The sequence below is a fragment of the Solenopsis invicta genome, chromosome 4 (assembly GCF_016802725.1).
Source record: "Solenopsis invicta isolate M01_SB chromosome 4, UNIL_Sinv_3.0, whole genome shotgun sequence".
Lineage (NCBI taxonomy): Eukaryota > Metazoa > Arthropoda > Insecta > Hymenoptera > Formicidae > Solenopsis > Solenopsis invicta.
Window position 1 is genome coordinate 26326898 of NC_052667.1, and position 24944 is coordinate 26351841.

At 37.5% G+C, this 24944-nt stretch overlaps 4 protein-coding genes across 8 annotated transcripts in view; 2 read left to right on the forward strand and 2 right to left on the reverse strand.

Annotated features, from left to right (window-relative positions):
• Positions 1 to 1840: 1840 nt before the first annotated feature.
• Positions 1841 to 4853, forward strand: LOC105196310 (mitochondrial enolase superfamily member 1). 2 transcript variants are annotated; one of them, XM_011162143.3, is made up of 6 exons: positions 1841 to 2179; positions 2585 to 2690; positions 2872 to 2987; positions 3056 to 3210; positions 3293 to 3876; positions 4040 to 4853. In XM_011162143.3, exons 1-6 carry the CDS (start codon positions 2081 to 2083, stop codon positions 4330 to 4332), a joined length of 1353 nt encoding a protein of 450 aa, XP_011160445.1. In that variant the 5' UTR covers positions 1841 to 2080; the 3' UTR covers positions 4333 to 4853. The 2 variants fall into 2 exon arrangements, with proteins under 2 accessions (XP_011160445.1, XP_039303830.1); XM_039447896.1 differs by lacking the exon at positions 2585 to 2690 and having other exon boundaries at positions 2038 to 2179.
• On the reverse strand, positions 3846 to 6368 carry LOC105196308 (histidine triad nucleotide-binding protein 3). 2 transcript variants are annotated; one of them, XR_005574487.1, is made up of 5 exons: positions 5844 to 6368; positions 5593 to 5710; positions 5119 to 5312; positions 4887 to 5039; positions 3846 to 4306 (listed from the first exon to the last, which is right to left on the reverse strand). XR_005574487.1 is itself a non-coding variant. In XM_026132754.2 (4 exons), exons 1-4 carry the CDS (start codon positions 5916 to 5918, stop codon positions 4998 to 5000), a joined length of 429 nt encoding a protein of 142 aa, XP_025988539.1. In that variant the 5' UTR covers positions 5919 to 6368; the 3' UTR covers positions 4746 to 4997. The 2 variants fall into 2 exon arrangements, 1 of the variants encoding a protein (XP_025988539.1); XM_026132754.2 differs by lacking the exon at positions 3846 to 4306 and having other exon boundaries at positions 4746 to 5039.
• Positions 6369 to 6455: 87 nt separating this feature from the next.
• On the forward strand, positions 6456 to 9245 carry LOC105196311 (mitochondrial enolase superfamily member 1). The gene is made up of 6 exons (XM_011162144.3): positions 6456 to 7157; positions 7299 to 7404; positions 7489 to 7604; positions 7687 to 7841; positions 8226 to 8815; positions 8925 to 9245. Exons 1-6 carry the CDS (start codon positions 7011 to 7013, stop codon positions 9221 to 9223), a joined length of 1413 nt encoding a protein of 470 aa, XP_011160446.1. The 5' UTR covers positions 6456 to 7010; the 3' UTR covers positions 9224 to 9245.
• LOC105196312 (protein bric-a-brac 2) overlaps positions 8979 to 24944 on the reverse strand; it is a 59938-nt gene continuing 43972 nt past the window's right edge. For 2 of the 3 annotated variants that reach the window (XM_011162145.3, XM_039447894.1), the window contains exons 4-9: positions 15096 to 15368; positions 14080 to 14209; positions 13564 to 13719; positions 12178 to 12516; positions 11392 to 11842; positions 8979 to 11085 (exon numbers count right to left, since the gene is read on the reverse strand). In XM_011162145.3, coding sequence (XP_011160447.1) covers positions 10881 to 11085; positions 11392 to 11842; positions 12178 to 12516; positions 13564 to 13719; positions 14080 to 14209; positions 15096 to 15368 — 1554 coding nt within the window. In that variant the 3' untranslated portion in view covers positions 8979 to 10880. Of the gene's footprint in view, positions 11086 to 11391; positions 11843 to 12177; positions 12517 to 13563; positions 13720 to 14073; positions 14210 to 15095; positions 15369 to 24944 lie in introns of those variants that run through there. The other variant, XM_039447893.1, reaches the window with a different exon arrangement.

Here is a 24944-nt window from a genome sequence, read left to right on the forward strand (position 1 = left end):
GACGAAGATACGGGTTGAAATGCGCCGCGACCTTTCGCCGTGCTCCCTCACCGACCGACTGCTGCTACTGCGTAGCGGCGGCGGTAGCGGCGCTAGTCACGTGAGTCACGCGTCACGCCGGCTACGCAATAGCAGCAGTCGGTCAGTTAGGTACGACGGCGCGTCGCGACGCATTTCAACTTTCAACTCGCATCCTCGTCGTTCCGTACGAGTTTTTGACGCGAGCTATTGTTTCGAGAGTACTGTGGAATGTCGAAAGTGAAGTGTCGGGCGTTCGTGTCAACGTCCGTCGTGTCAACGTCAGTCGGATACGATGCATCGTGCGAAGTCGTGTCGCGTTCAATCGTGTTTCGCATCTTCTCCGTTGCCTCGTATTCCGAGTTTCCGAAGCGTGTGAGTACCGGGAGTGTTTCGAGAGTGCCAAAAACGAAGGATCGTGCGACAGCTGCAGCGGAGCTACGGTGGACAGAGCGACCAGCGGCGAGCAATTGTGCCGACTGCTCTCGTGACGGACATTTTAGTCACACAAGTCTTGCGAAATACGTGCCACGGGAGGTTACCGATATGCAGAGATTGAATAAGTATACGTTACGATCGACAAGCGTTAAAAGCTGGGCTAAACAAGATTGTATTTATCAAACTATACCAACAAAATGCGTTGCGACGCCACTCGACTCGGAGTTGATCGGAGCTGTGTCCCTGCACGGTATTCCACGATGTGAGTCAATTCAGTAGCTAAATTGTAAACGCGATTGACCGTTCGAAAATGTACGATCGATTGGTGCTACACGCGTAATACATTTCAAACATATAAATTTTGCGAATGATAAATATTGTTGATAAATCATCGTACATTACACAATGTATTTTTCTTTAGTCTATCTGACGACTAGCGTATTACTTATCTTTCTTGCGAGTGAATCCAATCCTAAAATCAAGCGGCAAAGTAGCAGTTATATGATTGGCTCTTACTTTTAAATCCAACCAATTATATATCCCATCGAATAGCAAGCAACCTACGTTTAAATTGGCGGAAAATTCAAAATGTAAAGAAAGGATATTTTTTTAAACAACGATATTGTTATAAAAATAATTGCAGCCTTTAAAATGTCAAGAACAGATAAATTACGATTTATTTACGTTTAAAGTTACATATATAACAAAAAACTAACTAGTTAAAAATGACGTTAAGATTAAATTGAGTTAAATTAAAGGTTAATTTTGAAAAACAATTTTTATTCATATCAAATTAGAAATTCGTGAGTTTTAAAGTTCAATTACTCAAAACAGTTATAATATAAATCATCAGACAAATTAATGTTTTAGTTAAAAAGCTAAAAATTAAAAAATAAAATTTAAAAAATTAATAACTTTGAACTTAATTCAGGTAATTTTAAATAATTTAATTTCTAACTTTAATTAGTTATTTTTGAAACACATAAATTTTAATTTATTAACTTTTTTTTAAGTTAAAAATTTATTTATGTAACAAAAGATAATAGAAAAAAATTCTTACATAAAAAATATTTCTTTGTATTATTTCACAAAAACTTAACGTACAAATAAATTATTAGATTTGTTTGAGGCTGTATAAACTAATTGTTTTGAGTAATCTGATTTTAAAAACTTACGAATTTCTAATTTAATATGAATGTAATATATGCTCAAAATTAATTTTTAATTTAAGTTAATTTAATCTTAACTTTAAATAAATGTGAAAGGAAAGTTATTAAAAGACACTACGCAAGAGATTATATAACAAATAAAAAAGGAATAGTTAAGCTGGAGTAATTTAGCATTTACATACTTTTTTTTGCTAAAACTGAAGCTTGGGTATCATCAGACAAGTATCAAATACAATCATCATAGAGTTTAAATGTAACGTTAAAAGGAATGAAATTCGTTGAAACAAATTTTGAAATGTAGCCTTTGTTAACATAATATCACGCGTTGCCTACGACACAAATATTTATCTCTGCAGATAACTAGCGATGTTTGTGTTTGAGACATAACAGTTCAAAGATATCGTTCAGTCAGTTACGCGTTGTCATTTCAGAAGTGCTCTGTACAGTTTCATGAAATGGATACTCCCCTTGGACGCAATCTCAAAATCATCGGTGTCGATGTGAAAGATATAAGATTTCCAACGTCATTAAACCGCGATGGAAGCGATGCAATGGTATGCATTATGAAAGAATTTGCATTAACATATTCATTATTTTGATAAATTGATACAAACACATTCACAAGTAATACACATATTAATATATATATATATATATATATATATATATATATATATATATATATATATATATATATCAATATGTCTTAATATACATGATAAACATTTCTGCCTATCATGCCAGTTTTATTTAAGACACGCAATTCAAAAACAAAGTGGTATGTCAATACTGATGATTAATACTGGCAAATTTCCTTCTTCTAATACATATTTTATTAATATGTATTTTAATTATTGATTAAAAATATTTATACATATATTAATAAATGTGTAATATATATCTTTGTACATTGTCAAAATTATATTTAAATAACTATTGGTTTTTATTAATAACAACAGCATACCGATCCCGATTATTCTTGCGTGTATGTAACAATTGAAACAAATGAAAAAAAGTATAAAGGATATGGTCTTACGTTTACCCTGGGAAGAGGAACTGAGATCGGTATTGTATATTATTAACATACATTAATAATACTTTAGATTCAAAATTGGAAAATAACGCATTACTTGTAACGTCGTTATTGTTGCTTGGTTGCAAATCATTACTTTTTCTGTAACGGCAACGAATTTGATATCGCGCGTTACTTTTACATTCATATATTATTCTAATAATATTTTTTTAGTTGCGCGAGCATGTGAGTCTCTAGCCACAATAATAATGAACAAAGAATTAACATCGATCTACGACAATTTTGGGATATTTTGGAGACGTTTAACGAGCGACTCGCAATTGAGATGGGTAACGTATAACATAGAGTAACATGTTAATTACATAATAATTAACGAAATATGATTTGAATATCTTAGGTCGGACCGGAGAAAGGCGTGATACATCTAGCTACAGCGGCTATTATAAACGCATTGTGGGACTTATGGGGACGTATTGAAGGCAAACCTGTCTGGAAGCTTCTTTCAGACATGTCACCAGACAAGCTCGTTACCGTTATGGATTTCAGATACATGTAAGTCAAAACTTTTTCTAAACAAAAGCACTGAGTTACATTTACGCTCACAATTGAATTCTGGGTATACATTTCTATGTAGTGGAGACGTAGTGAACGAGTTTAATGCGAGAGAAATACTCAAAGAGAGACAAACACATAAGAAAGAGCAAGAGATAAAGCTGCTGAAGAATGGCTATCCTGCATATACCACGCAGGTCGGATGGCTGGGCTACAACGACCAGCAACTCGAGGATCTCTGCAAGAAATTTTTGGATCTCGGTTATACAGCGTTCAAGATCAAAGTGGGCCAAAACTTGGAGGATGACATTAGAAGATGCGAACTGATACGCAGGGTGATAGGCTACGAGAACAAATTGATGTTAGATGCGAACCAGGTGTGGGACGTGCACGAAGCGATTGACTGGATGCAGCACCTTGTGAAATTTAAACCCACTTGGATAGAGGAGCCGACCTCTCCTGACGATATTCACGGGCATTCCAAGATACTTGCCAAGTTGCAGCCGTACAATGTCGGGGTGGCCAGCGGCGAGATGTGCGCAAATCGCATTATGTTCAAGCAGTTCCTGACTGGCAACGCGATCAATTATTGTCAAGTCGATGCGGCAAGAATGGGTGGAATTAACGAAATCTTAACTGTATATATAATGGCGTACATATTAAAGAGTAAGTATAATATCAGTATAAATCTAAGTCAATTATCTACTAATTATTAATAATTTGAATTTTTGTACTTAATTTTTCCCTTCTTCAATATTTAAAAAAAATTATTCTTGACAAACTAATAAATTTAAAGAAAATCAGAATGTGAAAAATTTCTTATTTGCAGAACCAGTTTGCCCACATGCTGGTGGAGTAGGCTTGTGTGAGATGATTCAGCATCTTCAAATGTGGGACTACATTTGCTTAAGTCAGACCACTCAAGATCGTATAATAGAATTTGTGGACCAACAACACGAGCACTTTGTGGATCCTGTTCGTATTAATAATGCACATTACATGCCACCTTTGCGTCCTGGATACTCGACTGAACTTAAGGAAGAGAGCATCAGAGAGTACATGTATCCAGAAGGCTTTTATTGGAAAAACAAAATTACTGAAAAAGAAAAAACTGAGGATTAAAGATTAAAGATTCTTTTTAGAAATTCTTTATATGTACTATTATATTTTATTATAAAAACAATCTAAATAAAACTACTTTTAAAATATACATTTAAAAATACAACAAATAAGATACATACAGAGTGTCCGATATTAGATGTAATATTGCTTATGAGCATATAGAGTAAATTAAATAAAAGTTATTATTTACAAGACATTAGACACGCAATAGCATGCAACTATAATTGTGCTGTTCGCAAAAAAACATTTCTAAACATCTTTTCGTGTGCCTAGCAATGATGACTGTTTAGCAGTTATATCTCGTCATGCACTTACATTTGGCAGTCAAATAAGCAAATTTGACTTTCTTTATAAATTAATACAATTTGTTAATTAATATGAAAATTGCAAAACTTACAATATGGTACAGGATCTTTTCGACTCGGTTTAATTTATTCTACTCATAAGCGGTGTTACACACAATGTTAGACACTTTGTACATATATTTAGTACATAAAAATAAAATATAATATACAATTTCACTTAATTTTCATTAATAATAAACTTTGCCATACCCCACAATAAATATTTACGTCCGCAACCACACTAAATGCTTCAATAGTATAGAGCAAGAATTTCATTTCGTTACTAGGAAGACAAATAACAAGTAAAATTATAACAATGCTCTACAGTTTACAATTTTCTAGGCGAGATTTCACATAATCTGTCTGTAAAAGGATAAACGATATAATGAAGACTTGTCTTTTATAATGCTTGTACTATAAGATTTATAATCTCTATACTTACACCCACGAACCAAAAGTTATTGGGATTGAACATAAATTTTCTCATAGCGTTCATTTTGTCTACTGGTGAAATTACATGTAAATGTAAATGATCAACGGTATTAAACGGTGGCCAGTGAAATCCTGTTCGTATAGATGCTGGATCAAGGTTCAGCTTTTCAGAAATAATGCCTACAGTAGCAACAATCTTGTCAACTGAAATTTAGATATAATCAAAGAATAATCATCCATAGAAAGATCAATAATCAATTATTATATTAAAAATACTTTTAGATTAAAGAAAATTACTCTTAATTAGATTAAAAGTATTCTTTAATAAGAGAGACACATTTTTATGCATATTTTTACATGGGTAAAAATAAAATACTTGCTAAATGCTCCTTGAATCATTATAACAAATAAATTATAAATTTATGCAGTTATTTGGTGTATGTTGATTTGTAAATGTTAATAGAAACAAACCTGTAATACTTACAAAGTTCAGAATCTTCAGGTTTAAGTGTTTTCGCATTGCGTATATGTTTATTTGGTATTATCAAATAATGATGCGTGGATGCTGGATTAATGTCCTTAATACATGTAACATCATCGTCCTAGCAACAAAAAATATACGTCATGTAAGTTACAGACATTTGCACAATTCTATATTAAATTTATGAATGTGTACATTTTATTTAACTTATAGCACAAATGAGCTGTCAAATAATTAAGGTTAACCTCTTATACCTCGTAAATTTTGTCGCCGGGTTCCTCGTTTCTAATAATTTTGCAAAAAGTGCAATTTGCCAGCTGCTGAGCCATTAGAAATTTATGTTAATTTCGATAATATCAAATGACAGCTTATTCAGAAATTATTGGAGCATCATTTCTAAACTGTTACACCGTACACATTAGTGTTCTCAGATAATAGGTCTCGAGAAGCACTTATCGATAGACGGTAACAAACAGTTAGTTGGAAATACATAATAGACGTTGCTTTCTAAACTCTCGAAAAATCACAAATTTATCCGAGGACCATGTGCAACAAGGAGGTTGTCAAGTATAGCCTTCTTGTTTCTCATGTGTTTTTGATTTTTCCTTCTCCACCAAGGCGTACCCTTCGGCCAATCAGAGCGCATCAATGCATCCCTGATCACCACCCACGACGACCAATGAGCGCGCCGGTCACGTGTAACTGGGGTTGCTTTGACAAGCTCTTCGCCGAGCATGTTTCTCGAATAACTTGGCGATTTGTTGAGAGTCTAGAAAGACGCGTACACGCCTGTATTCTCAAATTTATGTTACCATCTGTTAACAATTGCATCTTGAAAGAGACGGGAGAAAGCGTACGGGATATCGACTCTATCTTTTTACCTCCTACCCTGATATACGTTCCCGATAATTTTGACGATTAGTACAATTTATGAAATATAAATGGCGTACACTGTACAATACAGTATGGCGCGGTTGGCGTACAGTTTAGAGTTTAGAGGTCCAATAGTAATTCAGATTTTTCAACATAACTTTAATGTTTTTTAAAAATTCTATATAGAATCACAAATTGTGACAAATCGATATTTAATTACGAATCAAATTATGTATGGCAATTTTTAAATACGTATTTAATAGCGATACGAGATTATAACTCTTTGTACGAAAATTATCTTTGAACGTTGCATTTATTTAATACAGCGCATCAAGACAACATACGCAAGAAATTTAAAATCCACTTCAATCACGAGTACGCAAAATAAAACGAATACAAATTACGAACTGTTTACTTCTTCGTCCAAATCGATCTGAATCCTTATAAACACAAATTTGTTCTGATGACAGATCATTTGCTATGTTTATATACATATACATATGTATATGTGTGTATACTTTAAGCAATAAGGATGTTTCCTGAAGATAATGATTCAGTCACGTCGTTATTGTCGTCAATTTTATTCGCGAGTATTGCTACGATACAGGAAAATGACAGACGTAACAATTACTGAGATTAAAGTGCACGATATAAGATTTCCGACATCGCTTCGGTGTATTGGAAGCGATTCAATGGTATGCATTGTAACATTAATTTTCTTATAATTTTAACGTTAATAAAATAGACTTATTTGCGCGTGTATAATTCCTCTTTTTTATTATCTTCGAATTATCGTCAGGATTATATCTAACGTAATCGACTCTTATTTGTAATAGCATGACAAACCCAATCACGCTGTTACGTACGTAATAATTGAAACTAACAAGAATGACTTGAAGGGATACGGCATCACAAGCACTTTGGGAAGAGGAAATGAATTTGGTATTTATTAATAATATTAATTTTCTCTTTCTCGTTTCCATTATTGATAATATGTTAATTATAATAAATAAATAAATTTTATAGTGGTGCAAACGTGCAAACACATAATCAGACTTGTAAAGAATCGAAAGATTAAGGAGATTTACTCAAATTTTGCATTCTTTTGGAGAGAGTTAACGAACGACCCGGAATTACGACATGTAACGTATAAGGAAACAAGTGACAAATATTTATTGTACTATTTAAAGTATGACACAAAATGTAATTTATATAACATTTTAGTTAGGGCCGGAGTGTGGTGTGGTACATCTAGCTGTAGCAGCCATCGTGAATGCATTATGGGATCTGTGGGCACGTTTCGAGAAAAAACCTGTCTGGCAGCTGCTTACTGAAATGACACCTGAACAGCTTGTTTCCACGATAGATTTTAGATACATGTAAGAATTTAGATACAAATCCTGTTTCATCCAACGTTACGTTTTATGCCTCAATTGTATTGTAAAAATATTAATACATCATTATATTAAATATGCCTGGTGAAAATTTTTTTCAGAATCTTTATATGAATTGGAGCACTTTCTAGAAATACTGAGAAAGTCTACATCTTTTTTTCAGAATTTTTCATATGTGTGAATTCTGAAATATTCCAAGATTCTTACAAAGGAATTTTCTAAAAAGTTATAAAATTATACAAAAATTCTGAAGAGAACTTAAAAATTTATATGAAAAGTTCCGAGAAAAATTTATTATTTACGATAAAAAAATTTTTTTTAATTCTGAATTCTTATATTAATTATTTGAAATTTCTTTTGTATATACAGTACAGATGTGGTGACCAAAGAGGAGGCAATTCAAATGCTTAAGGAAAACGAATCGTACAAAAAGAAAAATGAGGGGATATTACAAAGAATAGGATATCCCATGTACACAGCTGATGTTGGATGGTGGAGTTTTAAAGAGCAACAAATTATAAGTAGCTCCAAGAAATTTAAGAAACTCAACTTTGACACCTTTAAGATATCTGTGGGTCGCTCAGTTGGCGAGAGCTTCAAGAAATATAAAGTGATACGTAGCACGATAGGAAAAAAGAAGAAAATCCTGGTGGATGCGAATGAATTCTGGGACGGCGAAGAAGCGATAAGTGCTGTGACAAGTTTCAAGGAAACTCTTCCCGTATGCATAGAAGAACCAACATCCACCGACAATGTCTCAGCTTATGCTAAAATACGAAAGTCATTAAAAAAGCTTAAACCTTCGGTGCAAGTGACCTGCGGTGAAACATGCGCAAACCGCGTACAATTCAAACAATTCTTAAAAGAAGAAAACATCGATTTCTGGGAAATTAACGTGGGAAGGCTCGGTGGAGTTAACGAAGCCTTAGCTGTATACTTTATGGCAAAAAAGCACAACAGTAAGTTTACAATCGACGATAATTATATTTTTTAGATTTTAATAATTCAGAGAATTATTATATGACTTTTTGTCAATTTTTGCGAAATGCAAATTCTTTTTATTTATAGTACCTGTATGGGGGCATGCTGGTGGAATAGGTCTGGGTGAGATGATCCAACATCTTCAAATATGGGATTTTATTTGCTTGAGTCAATCTATGAACACTATGATAGAATATGTCAATCATCAGCATGGATACTTTGTAGATCCTATATTCGTTAGAAATACTTTTTGTTTACTGCCTACGCGTCCTGGATTTTCAACTCAGCTTAAGAATAAGGCCCTTAAGCGATGGTCTTATCCAGATGGTAAACACTGGATACATCTGTTTAAGATTAAAGTCTTCGAGAATGAACTTAATTATTAAAAAGAAAAATAACACGAAAAAACTTTACTGATAAAACAAAAAGTTTTTCGATAAAAACATTTATGCTATATGAAATCGATATATTTTTAAAATATTTTAAAACATTCATTTTGAAACATGTACTTTATACTCAAAATTATATGCTATTTTATAATAAACATGTATCTATAATAATAATTTTATAATAAACATTTTCAGCAAATCAAATATTTTTGTTTTCACAGCTGTCGTATAAAATTAGTAGGAGTCGTAAAAACTGATTTACCTAATTGGAAAATAAAGAGAAAAAATATTAAAGACTTATACAAATCAAAAACGCTTCTTTGATTGCATTACTTTTTAATTTAAAATATATATAAACTGTACATATATATATGTATTTATAAGTAGCATATATCTATTATGTATATTTTTATGTAATATAGTTGATGTGAGCATGATAAATTAATAATATGTGTAACATATTTATACGAGTGGCAGTTGAGCTGAGAGGGAATCTTAAATTTTTCTAAGAAACTGTTAAGAGCCATATCTACCTATTCTGTAAATATTTACCATCTTATCCTTCGTGAAAAACTTATCTTTCTTTTTACAATCCCTCTTTTGTTAATAAAATCAAATGAAACGGAAGTTTCTCAATAATACAAAAATTAATAAAAACCCTAATCATTATCAGTCCATTTTATATGGAATATGTTTTAAATTATTAGCACATAAGTTCTTCTTTCCTCGAAGAAAGCTTTCACGTCGCAATACTACCGAACTAGAATAGCCAATGTCGTTCTATGAATAGACACGAGTTGTTTTAGTTTCAAAGTATTGACTCACTTAATCACATTTTTATACAACATAAATACGTAAAATGTTTGCCAATTTCGCGCAAGATAAAACGCGGAAATGACACGTCAAAAGAATAAAATCGTTTATAAATCCTTTAAATCGTAATTTTGTTCTTATATCATTCCATTTCAGCCATTCGTATTATAACAAATGTCATCATTACGTATTCAAATTTTATGGATCTTTTCCCTATCGACATATGCTCACGAATGTATCCTCTGTTATGCGAAATTATGCAAGAAACATTTCAATTCAAGAATTCAGTGCACGAATTTTATCAAAGTAAGACGATGTAAAACATAAGAGATTAAACTTTGAAGATACTTTCAAGAAATCATCGCTACAATCTCTTGTGTTGTCAATCGCTACGATGAATGGCATTTCTTGTTTGACTTCGCCCAACAGGATACTGCTGTCCGTTATTCATTATATCTATTCTCACCTAACGCTTCATAAGTGACTTAAGTGCTAAAGTAGTTTTCGTTGGGGCACCCCCCTCGGTCTCTGTACAATGTGCTCTTTTTATAAATAACTCTTATAAATTAGTATAGTCTAAGTTTCTTGTTCCGACATAAAAATCATACAATGTACATAATGCTTGCTTACGGCGATCCACTTTTAATACTGCGCGTAAATCTTCATCCTTCGCTATCGTAGTGTGTTTTTGTAATGACATTCTATCTCACTGATCGGTATCTAATCTCTTAGAATGCCGTCCGCGCGTGTGTTTGCTTTTTAAAGAGTTGTTTGAGGAGCTGCCGCGAATCGAAAAGTTCGGAGCTTAAGCTAACTTAATACTCTAGTAAAGAGGTAAGTTTCAGCTGCCCGGGTAAGCCATTTGATCTGGAAGGGCGGATGAGTGGTTCTGGTTGGGACTCTGATGGAAATGTGGATTGGTGCCATCCTGCGAGAGATCGCCGACGACGGGTTCCTCGTATTTGCCTCGCTTGAAGCGCCCGTACAATGACGAATACGGCAGATTGTAGTGGATTGCCGCTTGATTTATACTCATATGACCTAATCTGCAATAGTAAAATTCAGGAGCAAAATGATTATCTTGCATCAAAAATTTGCATTAGCTATAAAAGATTCATTCGAGTTTTATACATCGTTCTATAAAATCAAAACTTTGTAAAGTTTTTATAATCGTTTTAAGTTTTCAAAATATATGCATTAAATGAAATATATGGTTATATATTGAATAATTTAATCTACAATTAATAAATTTCTTCAAATTGAGTAGTTGAAATATATCAATCTAATTATAGCGTATCAATTTTATTGAACAGAAAGATGAGCGATAGAGAAGAGTCACTTATTATATATACCTGACAGCCTCGAGAGCTTCAGTCATAGCGTCTTCGCTCCACGGCGTGGGATTGCTCCTGCTAAGCTCGATTCCTTCCCGCTTGCATCTTCCATACAAAGTCCCCGTAGGTATACCGAATTCCGTCGACGCTCTCTGAACAGACGTCTGACCAGATCTTATTGCTTCTAGAGCGCGGTCCAGATCAGCGGGCGTCCACGTGGTGGGACTCGCGTTGAACGGTGCGGCCAACCTGATACCTTCTCTCCTAGCAATCTTGTATAACGTACTGGAAGGTATGCCATACGCTTTGGACGCCTTGTTAGCCGAAATGGAGCCGGTGCGTAACGCTTCTAAAGCGTTATTCAAACTCTCGTCACTCCAGGATTTCGTGGGACCGTCCTTCTTCGGTGTGTCGATGCCCAGTCGATGTGCCCGTTGCCACAGAGTTGTCGAGGGAATACCAAATGTTGCTGAAATGTTTATAAATTTGTTCATTTAATTTATTTTATACACAGTATCGTTAATGTTATGAGCTACATTTGTTAAACATTAAATTTACTAGATTTTTAATTTTTTTATTTTACACAAGTCATAAATATATGTATATAAGTTACATATTATATTACACTGACTGACAATAGTTATTATTCACTATAGAAATTATAAACTCTATATATAATACAGAAAAAAAATTAATCATTCTTCAATTAAAAGTCAAATTTTTGATAATTTCTTGGTAATATCAAATAATCAGCAACAGACAAACGAGTAAAAATTGAAATTCGGAATACATTTCTTTTCTTACCCGAAGCTTTAGTCAGGCTCATGTTGTGATTCCTCAGCGCTTCTAAAGCTGCGTCCATGTCCTCCTGCGTCCACGACTTCGAGCCGTGGTGATGCGAACTGGATTGTCCGCTGTGCCCCCTCGAATTGTTCTCACCTGAGTCCGACTGGCCGGAGCTTCCCGACGGCATCAGTCCCAGCAATTCCGGTGTTATCATCATCATGTTGTCACTGTCGGCGGCATTCTTCGAGCTCACGCTCGCCCGATCAGACATGTGACTGTCTATGTCGATCGTGTCCGAGGAGTCCATCGTGTGCAGCGTCTCGAACTTGATTTTGACGGCGTCGCAATTCTGAATCTCTGCAAACAGATCGCGGAAAACGGGCATGACACGCCACTGCTATTGGCGCTTCGCGCCGAGGAAACTAGATATAATTTTCGCGACGGTATATATCTTCGCCGTGGGACTCGCGGAAGTTAGTTGGTAAGCCTCGATGGTACCTGAGGATCGATAAGCGAGCGCTGTCGAAGGCGAAACTGGACGCGGAAGGACGCTAAATGAGGCTGCGTGGGCTGCTACGGACCGAGCAACGCAAATCTAATCGCGACTAGTTAAGCATGATTAGGCCAATTATTTTGATTCCCTGTCCGCCTAATGACCGGGCTGCACTTTCAGCCCGGTAGTGTTTTACCCTACGCCGCGCCCTCATGTCTGAAGCACGAATGAAAGCGTACGACGTTGAACGGACCGAATAAACGGGAGACTTCTATCACGCGAGATGGGCGAAACAAGACACGATGATCACCTATACTATTGGAATTGGATATATTTGGTTATCGAAGTGTGGGATTCGCGAAAGTGACGCACGTTCTGTACCGTTCAAAGTCGATAAGAGAGAAGAAATATTTGCAAAGAAATATTAAAATAGACGAGTCGATTCAGTAAAATTGATATAAAACGCAATTAAATTATTTTATAAACTTTTCTTCCTCCTCTCCGATAAATATTCGAAAATCCTGTATATATTCCGAGTAACACACACACATTTATTAAACGTTATCGTCTCGAGTGGAAATTGTATTTTTACTACATTTGCGCGCTCAAAAAAGGGTCCTTTATAGTCCTTAAAATATGCATATCGTTCTCCCTTTATTACCCTAACGAAGAAGCGAGATATATGTGTTTCACAATATCTTTTCGCAACGAGTCCATCGGGACTCTGCCCCAGTTTCATTTAGTGTTGTTCATTAACAAAAATTGGCAAGAAAGAAAACGAATGAATTCGGAAGGGATTAAAAGCGATTATCTTACTTCATTTTACACTCGTGTACAATTGCGACGATCGTCGTCGAGAACCGCTACTCCCGAGGTAAGAAACGGCACTCAAGAATCGTAAAGTTTTATACCTGTAGAATGATGATCCGGATCTCTCAGGTGGGTAATGGTGGTACCGACCAGGGTGGCGCTGGGTGGGGTGGGTTGGGTCTCGGGGGGCAAATCGACCTCTCCGGGATCCGGATGGTGGCCATAGTGCCCTAGCCCTGTGTGACAGAACATGTCACCTTTTTATTCGACGTGAAAAGGGTCCGTCCCGGTTGATCCTGAAAACGGTAAATCGCCCCACACCTGGAAGCTTCCGAATAATCGTGACGCAAGTGTCTTTCGTTCCTATTTTTCAAGTCTGATGATAAGTTATTTATTTACATTGAAATGTAAAATACGCATGTGTGTACTAAAGAAAATTTATTTAAAAAAATATCAATAAACAAGAAAATAGAAAAATTGATACGACGCGAAATTTTCATTAAAATAACAAATTGATTAAGAGACTCACGTTTTGCGAGAGATACACGTGAAGGAAAAAATAAAGTTCGACAATAAAGTTCCAGGCGTGGGGCAAAAATCTCAATTGATCTACTTACCGTTGTTACTCGTGCCGTTACCGTTGTTGTTGTTATTGTTATTATTATTACGCTGGCAAGTTTCCAGTGCTACTGCTGCTGTCGCTGTCTCCGTGCACTCTTCATCTTCAGCTTGCCAGTCCCGATGGTTCTGTGGAATATCCGGTACGAATTTAGCGTCGACCCTGACGAGATCGAACCCACCGACGTGGGATAGCCGTTGCGTTTTCCTCACTTCGTCTTTTTCAAACGATCAATTCTCTGCTACTTAAATTCGAATAAACTATCCACACTGCGATAATTTTCCCATGATATAAGTGTTTCTTGTGATAAATACAATTTATATTATTATATTTTCATCAAGCTGTCTATAATAAGTTTTTATCAAGAATTAAATATTGGATAATGGATCATGCTGCATTAATAATCTAATATAATAAATAATCTCTGGTCAAGCATTAACTTAAAAAAAATTTCCTAAAAATATTAGAATTATATAGAACTATATAGAACATGATATTATAATTTAATTATATTACAAATATATTGTAAATAATATTATAAATTATGTAATAATAAATTCTAAATAATATTTACATTACGTTATAAAAATAAATTTAATTATTTAATTTATTTATATTCGTGTTTGTATTTATAATATAAAACATTATAAAGACATGATTGAATAATTAATTTAGAAAAAATTTTTTTTTAATTTTAAAATTTTACATATCACATTATAGAAAATGTATAAACGCGAAATACTCTTCTTTCATTATTCATAAAACATCCATTAGAATTAAGAATTTATAACAGAGTACCGCTACAGTAGCTGAGAATTGAAAAGTTTCGCTGTGTCTCTCAAAAGTTATAATAATAATTGTATTATTATATGTACGCGTAAAGTTAGAGTTTCTAAAATACACCGTTTACGATCGTTTGAATTTAATAAAACTGATTAGTTGCTCAGAAAATATTCAGTGCCGGCTCTTATTGAACAGATATCTTCTTCAACTTTTATTAGTCTCAAAAATTACCTCTTTGTTATCGCGGCTGTAATCGTTGTTGGCCTCTTCCTCTTTGTAGCGATCGTAATGTCTCGGATCGGCAGAGCGCGGCTCGAACGTGGGCCGCTCGATTCTGGGTCTCTTGTACCGTTGATGGTGCTTCTTCAGCTTCGTGTAGTTCAACCTCGGGGTGCCGGACTCCCTCGGCGGCGAGCTCAGGCTCACGGGTGGCGGACCGTCCCTGTTCTCCGGCACCTCGCACAAGCCCTTGATCTTTAGCTGGTCGGCCGTCTTCAAGAGCGACTGTGGAATAAACAAAAAACACTGTGAGTCGCCACGGATCGGCGTGTAACTTCAAAAGTCACGCGTCGCTGGCTGCGTGAGCCACCTTTAAAAACGTATTTAATAGAGAACACGCGGACTTGTTCAGAAACACATGTGATTTCTAAAACCATCAGGGCGTGTTTCTTATGCTACAAAATATTAATAGTATATTAATTACAGTATTAATTAAAATATTAAAATATTTGGATTAATTTCTAACGCGTTTGTTGCACGAGCTTTCGTATTAAAAATTACTGTCGAGTCTCAAGGATTGACGTTTGCGGGTTAGCGCGTCCGTCGCGTGGAGGAATTGCCACACGTTCGCCACGCGATTAATTCGTTAATTAACGGGACTGTATAATCGAGGTGAGAGCCGTGTGTGGAAAACGCGCGCGGAAAACAGCGCGTTCGGGGAATCAAGGCGCGGGCGCGGAATAGAAAAATACTCATTTCGGTAAACCGCTTTGCGAGTGGCGGACGAAGGACCGCGCGGGTCCGGTCCGATTGGATTTGCATATTTCTCGCGCGAGAGCTCGTCGTCCCAGCATCTCGTTCCGCCCGGCGGCGGTGCAATTTCATCTCGGCGACGGGCGTCGACGGCGGCGGAGGCGGCGGCGGTGGCGGCGGCGGCGGCGTCGACGTCGAGCACCGTTCGTCCACCCACCAAACGTCGCTCCTGAAAATCAGCGCCGGCGAGCCAGTTTCGGCGGGCGTTGCAGCGGCGACGACAATCCGTGACGAGACGCGACACGACTCCGGTGAAAATCGCATTTTAGAAAACCGATGTCGAGAAGACGCCTGCTTCCCTTCAGCTTTCACGAGCTCAAGGTGTGCGAGATAGTTAGAAAAGGGAGACGGCTATTTTCGCAGGTTCAGGACCGATGAAGCTGAGCGGATATTCGATGTTATCGAAACCATAATATAATGAAATGTTTTATAAAAATGTTGTATTAATATATAATATATGTACGATAAACGTGTGTTTGCATTTCTCAAATCAAAATTTATGGTTAATTTAAAAATTTGCAAGACACGCGACTTTCTTGACATAAGTTTAAAAGTATTATGAATTGAGCGTTTATAATAAATTTGTATTAGGACAAAGCCTGGATCTGATATATATATATATATATATATATTTTTTTTTTTTTTAAATAAATATACGACATGTATGAAAGACTGGTAAGGACTCGTTACAAGTTCGCGATAAACGTCCTCGCGAAGTAACCTTGAAATCTCGTTGCGCGGGAGTAGGGGAGTGAAGTTTAAGAGACGAATGAACGGCGAAACGAGGAGGAAGTGAGGTCACGAGGAGGAAGATGATGGACGCCACCTCCGCGTGGCGTAACCGCGTCAAGTCGCGTGGCTTCTCGGGACGTCGGGACGTCCACGTGGCCGACCTGTATAGAGGACCTTGCCCGATAGGATCGTCCTACGGACGATGACCAAGAGAAGAAGAGCGATGACGCAAAGCAAAGAAACGAGAGAGAGAAAAAGAGAGAGAGAGACACGGCAAGGAGAAGCAAGAGAGCGGAAGAGAGAAGACCTAACGGCAGCGACCCTCGCACGCCGGAGCCGCTCTCTGTTCTTTAATCAAGCCGGGGGTGGCACGATTAGGCGGGGTCTGCGCGGTTGCCGGCGGCGTGAGAGTGGCACCGCGGTGGAGTAACAGGGAGGCAGAGGGGATAGAAGGTGGAAGAGAACCAGGGGACAGAGGCAGGTTGCACCGGGGGGAGGGGGAAGGGTGTCAGTGGCGGCTGGAACGCGTTGCGTGGGTGGAGAATCGGAGGGTGTGAGATGGCAGATCGGGCTGGATGGATTGAGAGAGAGTGTGACAAGGAGAGCGAGAGAGAGAGAGAGAGAGAATACAAAAGATAGAAAGAGAAAGAAGAGTGACAGAGAAAGGAAGAAGTGAGATGGGGAACGAGAGAGAGAGAGAGATAAAGAGAGAAAAATTTACAGAGAAAAGGAGAGATGCAAACAAGGGAATAAGAGGGAATTGAGAGCAAGGAGGATGGCGCGCGCAGGAAAGAGGGTTGCGGCGGAGAGGGCTGAAACGTGGCGGAGGCAAAAACGCCTGCAGGAAGAATGGGGAGGCCTCCGACGCGGCTGTCGCGGCCCCAGGGCCGTATCGACCACCCCCAACCCCTGACAGGCGCACATACACACAACACATACACACACTCTCTCTCTCTCTCGCTCTTATTTCTCTCGGTGTTCGCGACGGCTTCGACACCAATGACTTCCAAGCGTTTCCACACGCGCACACGCGTCCGCCTGTCCCTCTTTCTCTCACCCTGTCGCTCTCGTGCTTTCGCTCGTTCGCCGGCTCGTTACGGCCGGGCGTGTGCACGGCCGCCCGAAACGTCCGCGGATCTTCGATCTCGGCGGCTCGGGGAGTTTGATGGCGCTGGTCGGGTCGCGGGGCATGCGATAATCGAGCGTCTCCGTCGGGACGAATGAGGAAGCGAGCGAACGTCCACCCTCCCCGACGAGGATGACGACGGTGATGACAGTGGTGCGACTTTCGGCGAAGAGGATTACGCCACAGATCGTGGGCCCGAAATGCACTCATAGAGCCAAACGCAGTAATAATTGATCTCATCAAACGTGCGATAGGACCCCTAGATTCTTCTAACGTCATTCTTAGAGATTGAAGATGCAAAGGAAATTTAATCTCAATATTGTGTACGCGTGCTAAAGAAAATAAAAAGCGTTATTTATTACAGGCGCAGTATCGATACCTTCTAACAATATTTTGCAATTTACTAATAATGTTAATTTATAAATTTGATATTAATTTACATGTAAATTATCGAGATCCAAATTTTTAACTTGATAGCAATATTTAAAAAAAAAAAAAAAAAATCGTACAATTTCAGCAATTTCTCAATATTTCCGAGTTTTTCTCCGAGTCTTTCGGAAAAGCGATAAACCTGTGGAATAAAGTCGGTTGTAGAAAAGGTCTCCGTCACTATTCTTCCATTGCTACAACCGCTTTCGCCGTGTAATTGAAGGACACTCGATAACAATGCATGACGCGTTATAATTTTGGTGCACATTGTCCGTTTTAACAGCATTCGTTTTCTCTCGGTTAATGGATCGGATCGAGCGATTCGTAATTGGGGCAAAATATTGTCAAGCATCCAATTTTATGACGCCGCAATACTATAATGGATTTGTAATAATAAGAATTGTCGAATTTTTGTGTCAATCTCTACTCATTATACGGTTTCTCGGTATATAGAGAGGAATTTAAAGTAATGCCTCGCAATTACGGAAATTTTAGCAGTGGAACTTCCATGTGTAAATTTGCATTGCGCACTACAATGCTCGCAATACCACTGCCTTCAAATTTAACATTCATTCTTTTCCGTATGCTTTAACTTCAGAATTAAAATCAGTCAGATTAAAATTTATAAAGCAGCGAGAAATTTAAGTGTAAGTAATTTATAACGATGAATGTAGATAAGAAAAAGAAAAGAGATTTGCCTGTAACTTCGTAATAAAAAAATTTTTTAACACTAATAATCTTTTTGCTCAAGCTTAATAAATTGACCAAATGTATGACTATATATATTTTTGGCAAATAAAAAAAAAGCAAGATCCAAATTATTATGCATACATGAAATTAATTATAACTAAAAATTATGCAATTGTTAGAAATTAAAAATCGAAGCTTTACTTAATTTTATTTTACATTTTGATCAATTACGTGTATGCATTGTGATTAAACAGTTTCTTTAAAAAAATGTTTTATGCTCGACTTATTAATGTGCTCAATTATATTAGGAAAACTGGTAGATGTTCCGCAACTGTAAACGCACAAAGAGCGATCGATGTCCTCGCGAGACAGGCACGTTACACGATAAATCAAATTCGGCGAGGGCCACGAACGTACAACGAGGGGTCTCGTCCGTTGCAATGAAATTACCGTGCAATGAGCCGCATCTCCGTGTATCCGAACGAAATGACGTTCGATTCTCGGTGGAATTCCCTCGGTGGAATTTCGCTCGCGCTGTCGCTGCCGGAGTTCGACAACGAAGGATGCGGAAGGGGTGGATTGTGAGAGAACGAGCGAAAGAGAGAGACAAGGGGGGCGATGGATAGGTTTCGGATTGCGTTCGTGGGAAATGGCGTTTCGTAGTTCAATTAAATAAATAAAGGGCAGAAAAACCTTTGCCGACACGCGGTGCTTTAACGGCGACGGCACTTGGAGAACCACGGACGGAGGGTTGTGCGCGCGGGGGAGCAAAAGGGGGTTCTGATGCGGGGGTTAAGCGACGGCGGCGGCGGCGGCGGCGGCGGCGGCGTCGGCGGCGACGGCGGCGACGGGGCGGGTGGTTGGTTGGTTGGTCGGTTCGGAGGTGGATGCATAGGGGTGGTGCCATCGGTTCGGAGGCAAGAGGGACACCCGCCACACCGGCAGAATCCGACCTCACCAATCAATACTTAGGGTTCAAGGGCATCGGCCGACCAATTATCCCGGACTAATTGACGCGAGACGGTGGCGAAAAAAAGTCCGAACCTCTCTCCCGTTTTCCTTCCCACCCCTTCTCGCCGGTAGACTCCGGTTCCGGTTTCGGCTCACCTGCGTTTTCTTTTCGGGCCGCGTCGAACGTGCGATCGAATTTCTGAAATTCGTATATGCCAAAAAAATAATCCTCGCGCGAGGTGACCGATGTAAGTAGATTGTCTCCAACTACGAGCCTGTCTGGAGAAGTTTCATTGGACGGCTCTTCGTGAGAATCAATCGTCAGCTTCGATTGTCTTCCGAGACGAAGACGCTTTTATTTGCGATGCAATTCGAGTTTTTAAAGTTATTACAACTTGCATTATCGTACTGCGAATTGCCAAGTTAAGTTTTATCACGTGGTTTCTTCCGGAGTAAACTCGGAGAGTGTGCTTACAAGACTGCAGATGTAAAAAGTATTCGCTCGTACTTTTAAATAAGAGGACATCTAATTTTCTAAGATTACAGCGAGTGTGAGTTTCGCGTAGTTTCGCATGTGCAAAAAAAAAAACAAACAAACGTGAAGCTGCGACATTTCCGCAGAAATTGTAAGTAATAAAGATTATCGGCAAACTTTCTCGAGCATTAATGTTTCCAAAAACTGTGTAGTAGCATTTCTCCTAGCTGAGAGCCGCCAAGATCGTTTTTCGTTCGAGGAGCCGTGTTGTGCTCCGGAGCGTGTCTTTGCCCGTGCAATAAATTTGCTTGTCGATCAAACCGATCTGCCCGTATACGTTTTCGTGTCGATAAATAATTCACCGAAGTGTCGGACCATCGAAGAAGACACGTGAAAAGAGTCTGAACGCGAGAAATCTATCGGTCGAATCCGCAGGCTTACCCGCGTTTGACTCGCAAGTGAAACGAGCGACTTTTCTACATGAGAAGAAATAAGGGAGCGATTGGAGCGCGCGGTCGAGGTCCAACAGGTGCAAATCCGCAAAAAAGCTCGACCTTCGTGGAAAGGTTTCACGGAAACGTGAAGAAGGACGCGGAAAGAGGAAGGGTAGAAGGACGTCAAGGGGGCGGGGGGAAGGGGGTTGCTCGCCAAGAGAGCGTACTGAGGGAAAGTAAAGTGCTTTATATAGAGAGAAGGAAGAAAAGAAGAAAAAAGAAGAGATGGAAGAGAGTGCGGAAGGAAAGAGAAAAACGGGAGTAGAAGAGAAGTAACGTGGCGAGGAAAGAAAGAGAAGGAAGGAAAAAGAGACATGAGGTAAAAGCACGTCGGTGAGAAAGAGGAGGTGCCGCGAGGGGGATCCCCGAAGACGGTCGTAGGGTCGTCTCCACTATTACGAATACGGCGCCATAACGGAATTGATAATGTAACGGGCGTCACGAGTATAACATTCTCTCTCTCTTTCTCTCTCTCTCTCTCTCTCTCTTTCTCTGTCTCTCTTCTCTGCGTTGCTGTATAACCTCCTTTCTGAATGGGAGCGCGACCCTGGCCGCACCACGTGCTCGCCCTCGAGTAAACGTTAAGAATACGACCGGCAGGTATCTTCCCGCGGACTTTCGTGACGTTGAAGGGGATGGAGATATCTAAACGACGTCGAAACGTTAATACTTTGTCATCCATTGATACGTCAATGTTTTATTTTCGGTTAATGTCGTCGATTTAAGTCGGCGACCGGAATTTCTGGCATAATGCACCCCTAACAACATGTGTTCGTACCATCGTATGATGGCAAGGTGAAATAATAAATAGCGAAGATGCATTGATGTTTTACTGTCGATATCTTCTTGTCGTACTTCACTGACACTAAAAAGATATCAGTATTTCGAGGTGCCTCGCGCGATGGCGATGTAAAATACGACGTACTAAAAATAATACAGATGCTAAAGTATTGATATCTTGCTCTCGATATCGAGTTTCTGCGCATCGGTGTAACACACCTCGACATTCGCTGAGTATCTTAAGATTTTTCAAACACTTCTTAACACGCGTTGGCGTACGTTATTATTAATATTAATTGACAGCGGAGTCAATGAACTCGAGTCCGCAAGTTAAGAGACAGTTATAGCCACTAAAAAAAGCTACAGATATTTTAAAGATACTGATATTAAAATATTCGTATTCTTGTTAATATCAAATTCACACCAATGATCCTCAAAATAAGCTGATATTAATTTTCTAAAAAGGTCAATTTTCATGAATCGCATAATACATGCTAATTATCCTTCTTTTTAACTCTCATTGTCAGAGAAATATTTTCACAAACGTACTTAAATGCTAAATGTGAATGGTACATCAACGATAAAAAATTATAAAAAGGAAGCAGCTATACTTTTAACTAGAAAAATTAATTTACTCAATTTTGATTTCTACAGGTTGTTTACTTAAACTTTGTAGAAGAATTCTCTGAGAATTCCCGGAGTTTCCCCAGGAAATTTTTATTCACATTTTTATTTAAAATTCCAGGTAAGATTAAAAAATTTTTAAATGTAGTTTTGAAATAAATGTATTTTATTTTAATTAACTTTTAATGTTCCTTAATCATACAATCACAAAAAAAAATTGAGTATAAAATTTAAGGAAGTATTAAAAAGAAACAATACCAAAAGACTCATAATGCTAATTAATTGATTGTTTATAAAATAATTAATTATACAAAAATGGTCAAAGAAATAATTGTCAAAAAAAGAAAGAGAGAAATTTAAATTTACAAATAAAATTCCAAAAATTTTCCTTGAATACCATTAAAATGTTATGAAAATATATGATTTTCAAAAATAAACGTTCTTCGAAAATTCCAGGTTCTCTAATAGTAATATCCTGTTCTATAAATTTTTTCATATGGGTTATTTCATATGGGTTCGATTATATGATATTAAATCTATTACACCAACAGAATTAAATTCTTTTTTTCACTAAATTTTAAATAGCTATCCCTTAATTTTCTCGATAATCCAGATATGGATAAGGAAAAATACAGCTAATCGTGATTCGCGTTACGACAAACGTAGGCGCAATCGGATATTTACGAACGTGGAACAGAGGAGTCGGATAATGGGGGAACGGCCTGACTTCGTAGACGGTTTAAAGGCCTCTCGTAAGAGCAAGTCACCCTTGACTCGCGTCTTCTAAAAAAGAGAAACGATCTTTGAATCTTTTTACAAGCGCGCCTTTTCACGGGACGATCAGTCAGATGCTCAAAACCTCAAAATTGTAGATTGTATGAACAAGATGCTATTTTGCGTCGCGCACTTTTATCATTGAATTGCTCGTTTCCTATCGATCGCCCGCATGACTGTGCTGACAAACAGATAGAATTAGAAAGCGCGATATTTTTTACACATGTTAAAAAAGCACTAAGTGATAAGAGCGCTGATAATACCATGACTATTATTTTAACTTATCAACTATGTATCGTGAATCAATATTTATAACTGTGTAACAGAATCTATACATCTATAACTTTTTTTTATCAAACACAACATTTTTTTAAAGCTATTTTTATTATTAATTTATTATTACTTATTAATATACTATTTTCAAAAACAGTATATAAATTTTTAATATAACAGCCAATTAATTTAGCGTAACATAGTTTCAAAATTTACTTTATATAATAATATAAAAGAAACAATAAAATGAAGAATAAAGTAAAATTATAATTTACATTAAAACACTTTCACAAATTCTTAAGCTTCTCAAAGAGAAAAATATAATTGATACTCTCCTGGCTCGTAGAACGAAAAATTTTGATTATCGTTAAAATTTTTGTAACTCCGAAAAATAAAAATAAACCTTGAAGTCTATATTTGTCGTTTATTGATATTAAAGAATTGTTAAGATAATCGCGAAACAGTTCGGCGAGCTGATTAGCTCGCGAAGTTAACAATTTGCGAGAATACGATGTGTACGCAGCTTAAAGGTGCATCGACAACACGTGTCGTAGCTTCACATATCGTTTTATGCAACGACGCTGTTCTACGAAACAATATGCCCGTCATAATACCTAAGAAAACCGTAACACTATCGACGTCTCGCGATAAGCCAACACACTTGTCGTTAATTCATTTATTTTTGCGTAACTTTAAAACAATTTATTGGAAAAATATTGAAACGCGCAAAAAAAAAAATAACTTCGACAAAAGAGACAGAGTTCAGAATCGATAAAAACGATCTAGATTTCCGCAGGAGTCATTCTGTCATATTTTATCTATTGGAAAAATTTTCTTTGCGTTCATTATGAACATTTGATGAGAGATTCATTTAGTTATAAAAAAATTATGAATACGTTGCACAAGTTGGAATAGTCGTGAAATTGATTGCCCCATATGAAAAATGTTCTGTTTATCGTCTCATCAATAATTCTCATATCGACGATTCTTCAACATTTGTCATTCAACGTTCGGTAATATTGTCAATATGCCGGACGTTATCAAATTTTCTGTAATATTGTTTCAATCTCGGAATATCGAAAATTTATCGAAGCATGCGAATCCACTAAATTCATCAGTTCGCGAAAGATACAAATTGCTGTCGGTGCAGAGAACTTGGAATTAATTGGAGTTACCGGCTTGCGTAGCTATTTCGCCTTGCCCTTTTCTTATTGACCATGAACGCCATGACAGATTTAAGAGTTCCCCCAATCTCCGGATCGAGATTGAAGCTTCTATATAAAAACTTCCTTTCTTGATCTGCGCTCATATTTTATCTTTCCGTCGAAACCCGAATATATACACGCGCGTTTCATTATACGAAATAAAAGGAAAAAAAAGAAAAAAAAAACAACTTGAAAAATTCATTGTCAACAAACTTTACGAACATCGATCTTAAATACAGATTGATTGATGCCTCATCTCCTTGTAGATCGCTGCATTGGTCACGATGTAGACAAAGAAGGATTGAATCGAGCAACGTCGGTTAGCATTAACTGACGTTGGTGAAACCGGTCCGACAGCTACGCGTCTACTCGCGACTAAAAATCGCGCGTGTCAATTATGACAGTAGTATGCATTTGTGCGGTTTTGTCAGTGTTGGTAACACGGTAAACGTATTCGTTTTGGTCTCAGTGTAAACACACTCGCGAGTTGTTCGA